This window comes from Oncorhynchus gorbuscha, linkage group LG23, assembly GCF_021184085.1.
Source record: "Oncorhynchus gorbuscha isolate QuinsamMale2020 ecotype Even-year linkage group LG23, OgorEven_v1.0, whole genome shotgun sequence".
Classification (NCBI taxonomy): domain Eukaryota; kingdom Metazoa; phylum Chordata; class Actinopteri; order Salmoniformes; family Salmonidae; genus Oncorhynchus; species Oncorhynchus gorbuscha.
Window position 1 is genome coordinate 52,014,382 of NC_060195.1, and position 16,193 is coordinate 52,030,574.

Consider the following 16,193-nt stretch of genomic DNA (forward strand, 5'->3'; position numbering starts at 1 on the left):
AGACAACATTTTGTAGCCATTTAGTACACTGCATAACTGTTCCCGCCCTCCTGTCTTGTCAGCCATCACGACGGGGGTTACTGCTGTGCTAGCTAGCCTGAGTAAAACCAGGCGCCGTTTTATAGCTATTCAGCTAGATTTTCTCTTTCTTCTATTTGGCTAATGTTGGATAGACATCATGGATTTCAACGAATTGTTTAGTGAACGAACATTACAATTTTCTGACTTTCAGGAGTTTACGGTAAGTTGGCCTGTCAAGGCGAGTGACGCTAGCTGAGTTGGCTAGTTTAGGTAGTGAAATATGACAGCAAACGGGTTGACATGAGTTTTAGACATATTTGGTAATAATCGCATTTTAAATAGGTATACCAGGTTAAACAACACGTGTTGTGTGCCTGTCTTACAATTGAACATCAAAACACGGCCAAGTTAAGGTTTAACGTTACATATTGTACAATATTGTACTAGCTCACGCGGTAACGTAGCTAACCCGCCTGCTAACGTTTGCTATATGTGAATGTGATTGTTCTGGACTTAGCTTCAACTTCATGACTTGTCACCTAACGTTAACTGTTACCTCGTAAAACGGTAGCCAGCAAACCCAATGGGATAACCGAATATAAGAGTTTGTGGGATAGCTAGTTAGCAAGCTAACTTATTCCAACCGTGTTGACATGACTTGCTTATGTAAAGTTAGCTAGCTAACGTTATTTCAGTTTCGTTTTTGTCATGAAATTAGGCCCTTCGCTCAGTGAACTCTGATCTGCCTTCACAGTTTCTTCCTGGACATCAGAAACTGTCTGAGAGAGTGCGGAAGCGATTGTACTATGGCCTGGACCAAGACGGCTCTCTAGATAACCTTTCCTGTCCTGTTACAGGTTAGCTATTATGTCTGTTAGGTTGTGTCCTGTCCATGTGTGGCTGTTGTTTATTATGTTGTGAATTTGAATGATTGATTCATATGTTCTGAATATGATTTCTAGATATTGCTGTGGAACTCCTTCAGAAATCTGCCCCTAGCCCAATTCGAAAACTGCACAAGAAATATGCTGCTCATGTCGCGAGGTATGTTGTCAGTGAATGTTGACACTGGTTATCCTTTTTTAGCATGTAATGGTCTTCATAACTTAATATAGTTGGTTTGTTTTTCAGGGAGGCGTGCATCTCTCCGTGTGCCATGATGCTGGCCCTGGTCTACATCGAAAGGCTACGACACAGGAACCCCGAATACCTGCAAAAGATCTCCTCCTCTGACCTCTTTCTTATCTCCATGGTATGTGGGCCAAAGGTTGCATGCATCTCAAATTTACATTTACATTACATTTAAGTCATTTAGCAGACGCTCTTATCCAGAGCGACTTACAAATTGGTGCATTCACCTTATGACATCCAGTGGAACAGCCACTTTACAATAGTGCATCTACATATTTTAAGGGGGGGGGGTGAGAAGGATTACTTTAGCCTATCCTAGGTATTCCTTAAAGAGGTGGGGTTTCAGGTGTCTCCGGAAGGTGGTGATTGACTCCGCTGTCCTGGCGTCGTGAGGGAGTTTGTTCCACCATTGGGGAGCCAGAGCAGCGAACAGTTTTGACTGGGCTGAGCGGGAACTGTACTTCCTCAGTGGTAGGGAGGCGAGCAGGCCAGAGGTGGATGAACGCAGTGCCCTTATTTGGGTGTAGGGCCTGATCAGAGCCTGGAGGTACTGAGGTGCCGTTCCCCTCACAGCTCCGTAGGCAAGCACCATGGTCTTGTAGCGGATGCGAGCTTCAACTGGAAGCCAGTGGAGAGAGCGGAGGAGCGGGGTGACGTGAGAGAACTTGGGAAGATTGAACACTAGACGGGCTGCGGCGTTCTGGATGAGTTGTAGGGGTTTAATGGCACAGGCAGGGAGCCCAGCCAACAGCGAGTTGCAGTAATCCAGACGGGAGATGACAAGTGCCTGGATTAGGACCTGCGCCGCTTCCTGTGTGAGGCAGGGTCGTACTCTGCGGATGTTGTAGAGCATGAACCTACAGGAACGGGCCACCGCCTTGATGTTAGTTGAGAACGACAGGGTGTTGTCCAGGATCACGCCAAGGTTCTTAGCGCTCTGGGAGGAGGACACAATGGAGTTGTCAACCGTGATGGCGAGATCATGGAACGGGCAGTCCTTCCCCGGGAGGAAGAGCAGCTCCGTCTTGCCGAGGTTCAGCTTGAGGTGGTGATCTGTCATCCACACTGATATGTCTGCCAGACATGCAGAGATGCGATTCGCCACCTGGTCATCAGAAGGGGGAAAGGAGAAGATTAATTGTGTGTCGTCTGCATAGCAATGATAGGAGAGACCATGTGAGGTTATGACAGAGCCAAGTGACTTGGTGTATAGCGAGAATAGGAGAGGGCCTAGAACAGAGCCCTGGGGGACACCAGTGGTGAGAGCGCGTGGTGAGGAGACAGATTCTCGCCACGCCACCTGGTAGGAGCGACCTGTCAGGTAGGACGCAATCCAAGCGTGGGCCGCGCCGGAGATGCCCAACTCGGAGAGGGTGGAGAGGAGGATCTGATGGTTCACAGTATCGAAGGCAGCCGATAGATCTAGAAGGATGAGAGCAGAGGAGAGAGAGTTAGCTTTAGCAGTGCGGAGCGCCTCCGTGATACAGAGAAGAGCAGTCTCAGTTGAATGACTAGTCTTGAAACCTGACTGATTTGGATCAAGAAGGTTATTCTGAGAGAGATAGCGGGAGAGCTGGCCAAGGACGGCACGTTCAAGAGTTTTGGAGAGAAAAGAAAGAAGGGATACTGGTCTGTAGTTGTTGACATCGGAGGGATCGAGTGTAGGTTTTTTCAGAAGGGGTGCAACTCTCGCTCTCTTGAAGACGGAAGGGACGTAGCCAGCGGTCAGGGATGAGTTGATGAGCGAGGTGAGGTAAGGGAGAAGGTCTCCGGAAATGGTCTGGAGAAGAGAGGAGGGGATAGGGTCAAGCGGGCAGGTTGTTGGGCGGCCGGCCGTCACAAGACGCGAGATTTCATCTGGAGAGCGAGGGGAGAAAGAGGTCAGAGCACAGGGTAGGGCAGTGTGAGCAGAACCAGCGGTGTCGTTTGACTTAGCAAACGAGGATCGGATGTCGTCGACCTTCTTTTCAAAATGGTTGACGAAGTCATCTGCAGAGAGGGAGGGGGGATTCAGGAGGGAGGAGAAGGTGGCAAAGAGCTTCCTAGGGTTAGAGGCAGATGCTTGGAATTTAGAGTGGTAGAAAGTGGCTTTAGCAGCAGAGACAGAGGAGGAAAATGTAGAGAGGAGGGAGTGAAAGGATGCCAGGTCCGCAGGGAGGCGAGTTTTCCTCCATTTCCGCTCGGCTGCCCGGAGCCCTGTTCTGTGAGCTCGCAATGAGTCATCGAGCCACGGAGCGGGAGGGGAGGACCGAGCCGGCCTGGAGGATAGGGGACATAGAGAGTCAAAGGATGCAGAGAGGGAGGAGAGGAGGGTTGAGGAGGCAGAATCAGGAGATGGGTTGGAGAAGGTTTGAGCAGAGGGAAGAGATGATAGGATGGAAGAGGAGAGAGTAGCGGGGGAGAGGGAGCGAAGGTTGGGACGGCGCGATACCATCCGAGTAGGGGCAGTGTGGGAGGTGTTGGATGAGAGCGAGATGGAAAAGGATACAAGGTAGTGGTCGGAGACTTGGAGGGGAGTTGCAATGAGGTTAGTGGAAGAACAGCATCTAGTAAAGATGAGGTCGAGCGTATTCCCTGCCTTGTGAGTAGGGGGGGAAGGTGAGAGGGTGAGGTCAAAAGAGGAGAGGAGTGGAAAGGAGGCAGAGAGGAATGAGTCAAAGGTAGACGTGGGGAGGTTAAAGTCGCCCAGAACTGTGAGAGGTGAGCCGTCCTCAGGAAAGGAGCTTATCAATGCATCAAGCTCATTGATGAACTCTCCGAGGGGACCTGGAGGGCGATAAATTATAAGGATGTTAAGCTTGAAAGGGCTGGTAACTGTGACAGCATGAAATTCAAAGGAGGCGATAGACAGATGGGTAAGGGGAGAACGAGAGAATGACCACTTGGGAGAGATAAGGATCCCGATGCCACCACCCCTCTGACCAGAAGCTCTCGGGGTGTGCGAGAACACGTGGGCGGACGAAGAGAGAGCAGTAGGAGTAGCAATGTTATCTGTGGTGATCCATGTTTCTGTCAGTGCCAAGAAGTCGAGGGACTGGAGGGAGGCATAGGCTGAGATGAACTCTGCCTTGTTGGCCGCAGATCGGCAGTTCCAGAGGCTACCGGAGACCTGGAACTCCACGTGGGTCGTGCGCGCTGGGACCACCAGATTAGGGTGGCAGCGGCCACGCGGTGTGGAGCGTTTGTATGGTCGACTTGTAAGACATTTTCCACACAACCAGTCTCTAAAAGCCGAATGCCCCGACGGAAAGGCAGTCCATCTCCGGTGCCCGCTGCCCCCGTCGTACTGGTAACCCCTCCAGGGACAGCCCCGGATCCAGCGGGAGCCGCGGGTGGCCGCGGCCACGCGGTGTGGAGCGTTTGTATGGTCTGTGCAGAGAGGAGAGAACGGGGATAGACAGACACATAGTTGACAGGCTACAGATGAGGCTACGCTAATGCAAAGGAGATTGGAATGACAAGTGGACTACACGTCTCGAATGTTCAGAAAGTTAAGCTTACGTAGCAAGAATCTTATTGACTAAAATGATACAGTACTGCTGAAGTAGGCTAGCTGGCAGTGGGTGTGTTGTTGACACTACACTAATCAAGTCGTTCCGTTGAGTGTAATAGTTTCGACAGTGCTGCTATTCGGGGGGCTAGCTGGCTAGCTAGCAGTGTTGTTTACGTTATGTTGCGTTAAAAGAACGACAATAGCTGGCTAGCTAACCTAGAAAGTCGCTCTAGACTACACAATTATCTTTGATACAAAGACGGCTATGTAGCTAGCTATGATCAAACAAATCAAACCGTTGTACTGTAATGAAATGAAATGAAAATGTGATACTACCTGTGAATGCGACCGGGTTGTTGAGTTCTATTCAGAAGACGTTGGCTAGCTGTTGGCTAGCTAGCAGAGTCTCCTACGTTAAGGATGACAAATAGCTGGCTAGCTAACCTCGGTAAATCAAGATAATCACTCTAAGACTACACACTCTAAACTACACAATTATCTTGGATACGAAGACGGCAAAGACAGCTATGTAGCTAGCTAACACTACACTAATCAAGTCGTTCAGTTGAGTGTAATAGTTCTACAGTGCAGCTAATCGGTGGACGTTAGCTAGCTGGCTAGCTGCTGGGCAGAGCAGTGAAGACTACGTTAGGACGGCGAAATACGATAATTACGCAATCATCTTTGATACAAAGACGGCTATGTAGCTAGCTAAGAAGAAATTGCTAAGATTAGACAAATCAAACCGTTGTGCTATAATGAAATGTAATGAAATATAATGAAAAAGTTATACTACCTGCGGAGCGAAGTGCCGATGCGACCGCTCGCTCCAACCCGGAAGTACTCGCATGTGTGTGGAGAAAGATGCAAACACATCTAGCTTTCTATGACATATGGACTGATCTTAACCTCTTAATCCTGTTTCGCCTTTCCTCCAGATGGTTGCCAGCAAATATTTGTACGACGAAGGGGAGGATGAGGAGGTGTTCAATGACGAGTGGGGGGCTGCTGGGAAACTGGATGTCCAGACTGTCAACACTCTGGAGATGAATTTCCTCGATGCTATTGTAAGTTATACGTAGTATTACATTACCAGCCTCAGAAATTGCTACCCAAATAAATGCTTCACGGAGTTCAAGTAACAGACCCGCTCAACATACACACAGGCTCAGAAACGTGTGGTCCCACTCAGAGCCATATATTTAATAGTGGTGCGTGGGTCAACCATTAGTTCACCCGTACCCGTCCGCAATGAATGTCTGGGGACCGACCCTAACCAGCTAAAATAGAACATTGCGCTGTAGGCTACAGTCAGACGGCAGAACGATTTTTTGACAGAAGGTGCATGATTTTTTTTATTGCCTGACTCGGGTATGTTTCTGCTTATAATTATGGACATTTTGGTAGGCTTTTTTAGTCACCTTGTCTATAATTAGATACATGCAGCTTCCCTTCCGTCATTATGTTTCCCTAGAAGACAAAATAAACCCTTGCTCACCAGAATATCACAAATCTATAGAATGAATGCTTCAATCTAGTTGACATTTGTCGTCTCTGCTTCTTTCACGGAGCAAAGACGTTCAGGAACCTCGAGAAAATGTAATAACAAAAAAAAGGAAATATTTTCTGTGTAAATTTCCAAATGGCGTCAGGTGGACTTGTTGTAAGGAAATAGAAAGCTGTGTAAACAATCCAACGGGTTTCTGAAAATATTTCAGTTGTGCTTGGATGCATATTTTATGTGGTTGAAATACTATCAGCTTTTATGATGCTGATAAAGATGGCACCTCTACAGATGGTATCTAACTGCGCATTCACTTTTTCTCAAGATGCTGATAGAAAGAAATCATATTTCTCCACTCCTGTTTGAGTCTAAATGTTTCCTACATTTGGTGTATCATTTTACTGCAATAAATGCTATGTTCCGCATGGGATTAATATTAAGGCTTTGTGAGAGGTTATAGACCTAAAGTCAGTGTCCAGATTTCAGTATCATTTGAACCCATCTGAACAGTGGGCTACAGTTCCCTTGAAGTGTCATATGCCTATTTTAAAGTATAGCGCCTCACAATCATCACACATAACATAGCTGACACTGTTATCATCCTCTTTTACCACTTTACCAAATCTTTCCCAAACATTACTTTTCTTGCCCCGCCTTTTTCTTTATTTTCAACTCTCCATTTCGTAGCTTTTCTCTTAATTGTCCTTTTTGCTTCACTGGATCGCCATGAACTTTTTTCTGCTCGGCCCCTTCCCAAAAGCATTTTACAATTGGGGTGTAGGCTATTTGGCGCGTGAATCTGAAAAATGGCAAGAGAAGTACAGTTGCAAAAACCATCAAGTGCTATGATGAAACTGGCTCTCATGAATGGGGGCCGCCACTTGAAAGGAAGACCCAGAGTCACCTCTGCTGCAGAAGATAAGTTCATTAGAGTTACCAACCTCAGAAATTGCTACCCAAATAAATGCTTCACAGAGTTCAAGTAAGACTCACTCAACATGGTCTGTTCAGAGGAGACTACGTGAATCAGGCCTTCATGGTCGAATTGCTGCAAAGAAACCACTACTAAAGGACACCAATAAGAAAAGAAGAGACTTGCTTGGGCCAAGAAACATGTGCAATGAACATTAGACTGGTGGATATCTGTCCTTTGGTCTGGTGAGTCCAAATTTGAGATTTTTTGTTGTTGACCTCAGTGTCTTTGTGAGAAGTAGTGTAGGTGAACAGATGATCTCTGCATGTGTGATTCCCACCCTGAAGCATGGAGGAGGTGTGATGGTGTGGGGGTTCTTTGCTGGTGACACTGTCAATGATTTATTTAGAATTCAAGGCACACTTAACCAGCATGGCTACTACAGCATTCTGCAGCGATACGCCATCCCATCTGGTTTGCGCTTAGTGGGACTAGTCACAGGACAATGCCCCAAAACACACCTCCGGGCTATTTGACCAAGAAGGAGAGTGATGGAGTGCTGCATCAGATGACCTGGCCTCCACAATCCCCCGACCTCAACCCAATTGAGATGGTTTGGGATGAGTTGGACCGCAGAGTGAAGGAAAAGCAGCCAACAAGTACTCAGCAAACAGTATGTGTGAACTCCTTCAAGACTGTTGGAAAAGCATTCCTCATGAAGCTGGTTGAGAGCGTGCCAAGAGTGTGCAAAGCTGTCATCAAGGCTAAGGGTGGCAACTTTGAAGAATCTCAATTATAAATATATTTTGGTTTCTGCACGATTCCATATGTTGTTTTGATGTCTTCACTATAATTCTACAATGTCGAAAATAGTACAAATAAAGAACTGCAGCTTAGAGGGAACATTGCTAGCACACACACGTCATCCACACAATATTTCATGACCCTAAACCCACCCGCCCGTGGTTATAACCACAGGGACTGCAGGTTGTGTCAACCCACCCATCACTAATATTTAAATCCCATTGTACTGTATTTGTATGGACATATAATATGCGATCTGACAGCTGCTCTCACTTCTGTGTTTTAGGAGTGGAGCCTCTTCACTGAGCCAGGGGACTACTTTGGCATACTGAATCAACTAGAAACCAGGTTTGTGATTGTCGTCATTCACGTAGATCGTTTTTCGTGCTGGTGCAGGTTTCCCCATGGGTGATTTTAAAAATACATTAAAAACTATTTTTCCAATATATTGTTGGACATTACTGTAATGTAAAAACACCAGCAAATCATTTCCAAGTGATTTTAATTCTGGAACTCCGTTCCAAAGTATTCCTATGCATAATAGAGAGAGATACAGTATATGTGATCGTATACAAATCTGTGCAAGATTTGAAATTATTGCTTTAGTCAAATATATCTGTTTGGCCTTCTTGTAGTCAATTTGCAGTCTACAAAATATTTGTAATTATGTTCTGACCCCCTAACCATCAGCTCAAGAAAAAAATCTGCCTGTGTGTCGGGGTGGGCGGATGTGTCTGTGTGTGACTCCTAATGCATTAGAACCATTAGAAACACAAGAAGCTATGAAGGGTTCGGAATGTCATAGAGACTTCTATTTTTGTAAGCCCCATGACTTTTCAGGGAATAACTAAATTAGTAGTGTCAAGTTCTTGTGGTAATTTGGCTGGTAGATCTGATACAGAGCTGCTAGTTCAAACAAAGGGTTGGTCATGTGTGTCACATGAGCGTAGCCAGACTCTGTTCTAGGTCCATCTCTCTCTGTTTGCATTGAGTGTGGACTGTGTGTGTATTAACTCTGGCCTGTTGTGACTCCAGTATTGCAGAGAACCAGGGGATGAAGCGAGGCTGGTTCACCTACACTGACCTCTGTGTGCTTCTGGAGCAGGCGGCGTGGCGACAAGCACTGACAGCCATCTACCTGCACTTTGCCAAGGTGAGGAGGGGCCAGTGGTCAGAGGACAGGGCAGTGGGGTCCACAGTGCACTGAAGGACTGAGTTGTGGGTAATCCTCAGTATAGGCACACCGTAGCAGAACATTTTGAAATGGACAACAGCATTTCTTATTTGACATGTTCAGGTAGTATGTTTTCTCCTGTTTTGTGCCAAATGGACACAACACTAGTCTCAGAAACGCCCCTGAAATTAACATGTCAATGTCATGGAAATTCTTACACAGGGACACTCGAAGTCGAGCTTAAATTAATCAGTGTTTATTGTCAACGTGCTGGAGAGGTTTCAACAAACTCAATACACCATAGTGAATTTCTGTTAGGAGCTCTGCTGTGGCAGTCCTAGCAAGCAGTTGTCTTATATACTGCTATACACAGACACGTTATATTTGCATGATTTAGCATAATTAATTCATCATTACAGTTTTGTTTAATTTATGTGACTGATCAATATTGGGTCATACTTTTGACAGACCAATACCTCACGAGGCTTCTTCTCTCTAAGCTGAGACCTTGAAACTGAAATATCTTTCTTTCTCATAACAAGGTCTGAGCGTACTGCCAAATTGTAGATACTGATAAGTGAGGATTTGTTAAATCAGTCACTTACATGATCACAAAAATTGGTTATTAGAACAGCACATGAATGAACACAGAAATTGGTTATAAGAAAAGCACAAGTATAACATTTCCATCACATCAATTTCTGAAAACTGCTCATTGTAGAAACCCACATAAACTATGTGTTGATTGAAAGAAGCAACACTTTTGAAAGTAGTTAGTTTGGGAGGAAAGGAAAAACACACTGAAAGAAATCCACTAAATCCACGTCCTCACCTCTCTCTAGGTGACCTGCATGCTGGGGCTGGTGTATCTGACCAGTGTCGCAGGCCTTATCGCCACCAGCCTCCCCAGGAGCAACCAGCCCCTGTCCCCAGTCAGCCAAGTCCACCTGCCTAGCTCCAGCCTCTCTCCACCACCACCACTAGGCCTGCTCCCAGTCCCAGAGTCCCCAAGTCCAGCATCCGACCTCCCTCGCTGCTGCGTCTTGGGCAACGACAGTCACAAACGCAGACCTGGCACTCTCCACACCCACGACAACCACGGCTCGCCAACCACCTCCCAGACCTCTATTCTGTGTCTATGGGGCTCTCTCCTCACTTCCCTAAGCCACACTGACCCACACCCCCAGCCTGACACTGAACCAGCCTTGTCCGCCTCCTCTCTGCACTACCCCGGCTGCCCAGTTACAGTGGGGAGCCCCCCTCCTGGCTCCATCCAGTGCAGCCCATCGAACACCTCTGCTCCACTACTTGAGCCTGGAACCCCTGGTCACCCCGCAGCACCGTGGCTGGCCCCTGCCCCCCTCCTCTACGGAGCCATCCCGATGCTCCTGGACTCCCGCCTGACTGGCATGGCAACCCTCCGTGTCGGACCCTGCTGCCCACAGTTCATGCTGCCCATCGAGAAAGCCCAATCTCTCCTCATGCCCAGCTAGACACAGACGGACAAAACAAGCCACTATCGTTACCCTGCAATGACTATGACGCCGGACTCCAAATTAAACCAACTGATTTTTCAGAATGCGTCCGTTGCAGTGAAAGGATTGATTTTGTTTTGTATGTGCATTTTTTTTTGTGCATATACTGTCTAAATTTGAGATAAGGCCCCCTAAAGGTGAGTACAAAATGTGCTACAGTGGTTTGCCAGCTGAATTGGTGTAAATAAGTGAGATGAACTCATAACCGCGTGAGATCTGAGTTCTGTGCTCAGACCCTCGTATCTTTTCTAACGTATCTTTTTCAAAGGAGGTTGGATCACATCGCTTTACAATGGGTGTTTCCAAAGTCAAGGAGGTGTTTGAGGTCTAGAAGGTGTGTACATGGCAAACTAATCTTTCTTGTTTGGCTTTAAAAAAGACAACATGTCTAAGCATAGCTACCATACACACACAGCGTTTGTTACTACCTAGTCTTTGGCCTGGGTACCAGATTTGTTTGTCATCATTCCACTCACACTCCATGTTTGGCATGACAAAATGGCATGATGGAAGAAACAGACTGGTACCCAGGCTACCTACTCTTTACCTATGCTTGAAAATGGGGGCTTGTGGGAGTTGGGCTAAGTGAAGTTTTTAGTTGGAAGAGTTAAGTTTTGATGTGACATCATAGCTATTTGAGAATGTGTTGAGAAAGTAAGTTGTCTCCACAAAAGCAAGGCTGCTTTCTAAGTCAGTACTGTACTGTAGCGCTTTAAGAAGGGAGGCAATTTAGTCTGGTCCCAGATCTGTTTGTGCTCTTGCCAACTCTATTGCTGTCCTTGTCAAACCAAACATTGCATGACAATGAGTGAGAAGCAGTTGGATTGATGGCACAAACAGACTTACACTCAAGCTAGAGACAACTAGCCTACATTTGATTTGCCATGGAGTTTTTGGGTTATTATTCTCTCATTTACTGTAGTTGTTATTTTTTTAAATGTCAACATATTTTTGCACAGATGGCTACTGGTCCCTGCACTGAACAATAGTAGAGATGTAATGCTTTTTTATTCCAGTGAAAAAACAGTAAACATTGAATTCATATCTCGGTTTGGCTGCCCCTCAAGTCGTGTTCATTAGGGCACATCATAGCGAAATGCTTTACACCACTTCGCAATAGTAAACAAAAATATAAGTTTCTTATTGGACAAGGTCAGAGAGACCCCCCCCCCTTTTTGGGGGGGACATTTTGTTTCATTTTCTGCCTACTGAACATGACCCTAAACTCAGATAGCACTGGGGGACAGATGGAACTCTAAATATTTATTTTACCATGATGGAATGCAGTGGCGATCTCTAATTTCATGTTTGTACAACAGAATGCCACGCAACTGAAATGGGTCATAACCAGTTTACTGTTTTGATGTTTTTTAAATGAGTTTTGAATATGATTGAAAATGTATCTAATGAATGTGATTTTCATCCAATTACCCTTTTCATGGAAACAGTTGTATTGTGCAAAACATCACTTTTTTTAAGTAGAAATGTCTGTTTTTTAATTTATGCAATTAATTAGTATCCCTCTTTAACATACCCATTTGGTTGGGGAGACCTGACAACATTAAAAACCACTCAATCACTTGCATACAATTTGTCTTCTTCACCCGCTCAAAATTGGAAAATGTCTTCTTTCTCCATAGATTTACTTGAATGGGGATGTAAATTCTAGTAATACTATTTCAGTCTCTCATCCCTGAAACAGTTGGCTCTTCTCATATTGTTCTACTCAAGATTGAAGGTTCTTGCTAGGGAATTTGATATTTGTACATATGACTTGGTTTTACATTGACACCTTTCTTACAAAGCCAGGAGGCACTGTGGTCCCTAGGACATGAACTCATGAAGTTTGGCTTTTGTTGAATTGCTGAAAACATCTAAATAAATAAAACCTTTTTTTTTTTTTTTATAAAACATTTTTCAAATCAGACTTAGATTTTGAAGCACAATATCCTTAAATTTTGTAAACAATGTGTAGAAATCTGTTTAAAAAGTAATAATAATAAAATGCTTGACTCTTAACCCCAAAAAATTCATTTGTCATTTATGCCTTCTGTTCACATGGTCCACTGACATACAGTATGTAATGTAAGTTGTCAACATTGCGCTATTAATCTCACAATCTGGGCACGCACACACACACCCTAGAAAGCAATATGCCATTTGAGCTGACATCTAAGAACTGCAGTCACACAGGCACTGGTCTACATGTGTAGTGTCAAGCAAGCATTAACCTGGTCACATTTGTTTGGGCTATCTTGCCAATTCACATGGTCTTTATCAAGATGACACAAACGGATCCAGGACCAGGCTAAGGCACTGTCACCTAAGCCACCATCTTTGGATTCTCAATTGAATTTCTTAAATTCCTTATCTTTGTCTCCTCAAACTGCATTGGAGCAGAATATATGGGGTTCCTGTTCTGTGGGCTGTATTCACAAAGCGTCTCAGCGTAGGATTGCTAATCAAGGATCAGGTTACCTCTGTCATCTAAATGCTAAGCGAAGGACCCTGGGACTAAACACCACCCTCTGCAACTGGATCCTGTACTTCCTGACGGGCTGCCCTCAGGTGGTAAGGGTAGGTAACAACATCCTCCACGCTGATCCTCAACACGGGGGCCCCTCGGGTGCGTCCTCAGTCCCCTCCTGTACTCCCTGTTCACTCACAATTGCATGACCAGGCATGACTCCAACACAATCATCAAGTTTGCCGACGACACAATAGTGGTAGGCCTGATCACCGACAACGATGAGACAGCCAAAAGGGAGGAGGTCAGAGACATGGCCCTGTGGTGCCAGGATAACAACCTCTCCCTCAACATGATCAAGACAAAGGAGATGATTGTGGACTACAGGAAAAGGATGACCGAGCACGCACCATTCGCATCGACTGGGCTGCAGTGCAGCAGGTTGAGAGATTCAAGTTCCTTGGTGTACACATCACCAACAAGCTATCATAGTCCAAACACACCAAGACTGTTATGAAGAGGGCACGACAAAGCCTATTCCCCCTTGGAGACTGAAAAGATTTGGCATGGGTCCTCAGATCCTTGTAAGGTTCTACAGCTGCACCATCAAGAGCATCATGACTGGTTGCATCACTGCCTGGTATGGCAACTGCTCGGCCTCCGACCGCAAGGCACTACAGAGAGTAGTGCGTACAGTCCAGTACATCACTGGGGCCAAGCTTCCTGCCATCCAGGACCTCTATACCAGGCGGTGTTGGAGGAAGGCCCTAGAAATTGTCAATGACTCCAGCCACCCTAGTCATAGACTGTTCTCTCTGCTACCACATGGCAAGCGGTAACGGAGTGCCAAATCTCGGTCCAAAAGGCTTCTTAACAGCTTCTACCCCCACACCATAAGAGTCCTGAACTGCTAATCAAAGGGCTAACCAGACCCCTATTTTATGTTGCTGCTACTGTTTATTATCTATGCATAGACCCTCTAACTCTACCTACATGTACATAAACTCAGCAAAAAAAGAAAGGTCCCTTTTTCAGGTCCCTGTCTTTCAAAGTTAATTCGTAAAAATCCAAATAACTCTACAGATCTTCATTGTAAAGGGTTTAAATACTGTTTCCCATGCTTGTTCAATGAACCATAAACAATTAATGAACATGCACCTGTGGAATGGTCGTTAAGACACAAACAGCTTACAGACGGTAGGCAATTAAGGTCACAGTTATGAAAACATAGGACACTAAAGAGGCCTTTCTACTGACTGAAAAACACCAAAAGAAAGATGCCCAGGGTCCCTGCGCATCTGTGTGAACGTGCCTCAGGCATGCTGCAATGAGGCACGAGGACTGCAGATGTGGCCAGGGCAATAAATTGCAATGTCTGTACTGTGAGACACCTAAGACAGCGCAACAGGGAGACAGGACGGACAGCTGATCGTCTTCTCAGTGGCAGACCACATGTAACAACACCTGCACAGGATCGCTACATCCGAACATCACACCTGCAGGATAGGTACAGGATGGCAACAACAACTGCCTGTGTTACACCAGGAATGCACAATCCCTCCATCAGGGCTCAGACTGTCCGCAATAGGCTGAGAGAGAATGGACTGAGGGCTTGCAGGCCTGTTGTAAGGCAGGTCCTCACCAGACATCACCGGCAACAACGTCGCCTATGGGCACAAACCCACCGTTGCTGGACCAGACAGGACTGGCAAAAAGTGCTCTACACTGACGAGTCGGGGTTTTGTCTCACCAGGGGTGATGGTCGGATTTGCATTTATCGTCGAAGGAATGAGCGTTACACCGAGGCCTCTACTCTGGAGCGGGATACATTTGGAGGTGGAGGGGCTGTCATGGTCTGGGGCGGTGTGTCACAGCATCATTGGACTGAGCTTGTTGTCATTGCAGGCAATCTCAAAGCTGTGCGTTACAGGGAAGACATCCTCCTCCCTCATGTGGTACCCTTCCTGCAGGCTCATCCTGACATGACCCTCCAGTATGACAATGCCTCCAGCCATACTGCTCATTCTGTGCGTGATTTCCTGCAAGACAGGAATGTCAGTGTTCTGCCATGGCCAGCGAAGAGCCCGGATCTCAATCCCATTGAGCACGTCTGGGACCTGTTGGATCGGAGTGCGAGGGCTAGGGCCATTCTCCCCAGAAATGTCCTGGAACTTGCAGGTGCCTTGATGGAAGAGTGGGGTAACATTTCACAGCAAGAACTGGCAAATCCAGTCCATGAGGAGGAGGTGCACTGCAGTACATAATGCAGCTGGTGGCCACACCAGATACTGACTTACTTTTGATTTTGACCCCCCCTTTGTTCAGGGACATTATTTTTACATTTCTGTTAGTCACATGTCTGTGGAACTTGTTCAGTTTATGTCTCAGTTGTTGAATCTTTTCATGTTCATACAAATATTTACACATCTTAAGTTTGCTGAAAATAAACGCTGTTGACAGTGAGAGGACAATTATTTTTAGGCTGAGTTTATTACCTCGACTAACCGGTGCCCCCGCACATTGACTATGTAACGATATCCCCTGTATATGGCCTCACTATTGTTATTTTACTGCTTCTGTTGAATTATTTGTTACTTTTATTTTCAATTTTTTACTTAACATTTATTTTTCTTAACCTCTTATAGCATTGTTGGTTAAGGGCTTGTAAGTAAGCATTTCACTGTAAGGTTGTGTTCGGCTCAACTTTATCCTAGATCAGCACTCCTACTCTGAGACTCTGTAAATATGAGCCCCATTCTTCTCCAGTGTGTTTTGAGAGGAGAGACGATGTGAGGAATCAAGGAAACACAATTCAAATGCAATCTACCCAGCCACAACTCTGCACAACATAGTATGCTTCACCTCGCTTCCTGTTATTGCTGCCCTCTTCAAGCTCGTGCAAATAACAATGAACAACACAATGCCAATGGGAACAGGAAGCCATTACAGCTGAATCAAAACAGTCAACATAGTTACACCCATCACCAGAGTCATAGCAAGCCTTTAAAACACTGCAGCACCTCTCCATTGCATTCAACTTCAGCACATATCCATATTACAACACAACACGTCCTTTTGACTGCTGTTCCTCGTGTCGTCCTACGGTGCCAAGTCTGCGTATCAGATCAGTTACATTACCAGGCTAAATGTT

The 16,193-nt window shown here is 45.8% G+C and overlaps 1 protein-coding gene across 1 annotated transcript; it reads left to right on the forward strand.

Annotated features, from left to right (window-relative positions):
- The first annotated feature begins 44 nt into the window (after positions 1 to 44).
- On the forward strand, positions 45 to 12,604 carry LOC124010578 (protein CNPPD1-like). The gene is made up of 8 exons (XM_046323186.1): positions 45 to 241; positions 776 to 878; positions 984 to 1,065; positions 1,153 to 1,273; positions 5,584 to 5,712; positions 8,153 to 8,214; positions 8,902 to 9,019; positions 9,883 to 12,604. The coding sequence occupies exons 1-8, from the start codon at positions 179 to 181 to the stop codon at positions 10,531 to 10,533; spliced, it is 1,329 nt and encodes a 442-aa protein (XP_046179142.1). The 5' UTR covers positions 45 to 178; the 3' UTR covers positions 10,534 to 12,604.
- Positions 12,605 to 16,193: the final 3,589 nt, after the last annotated feature.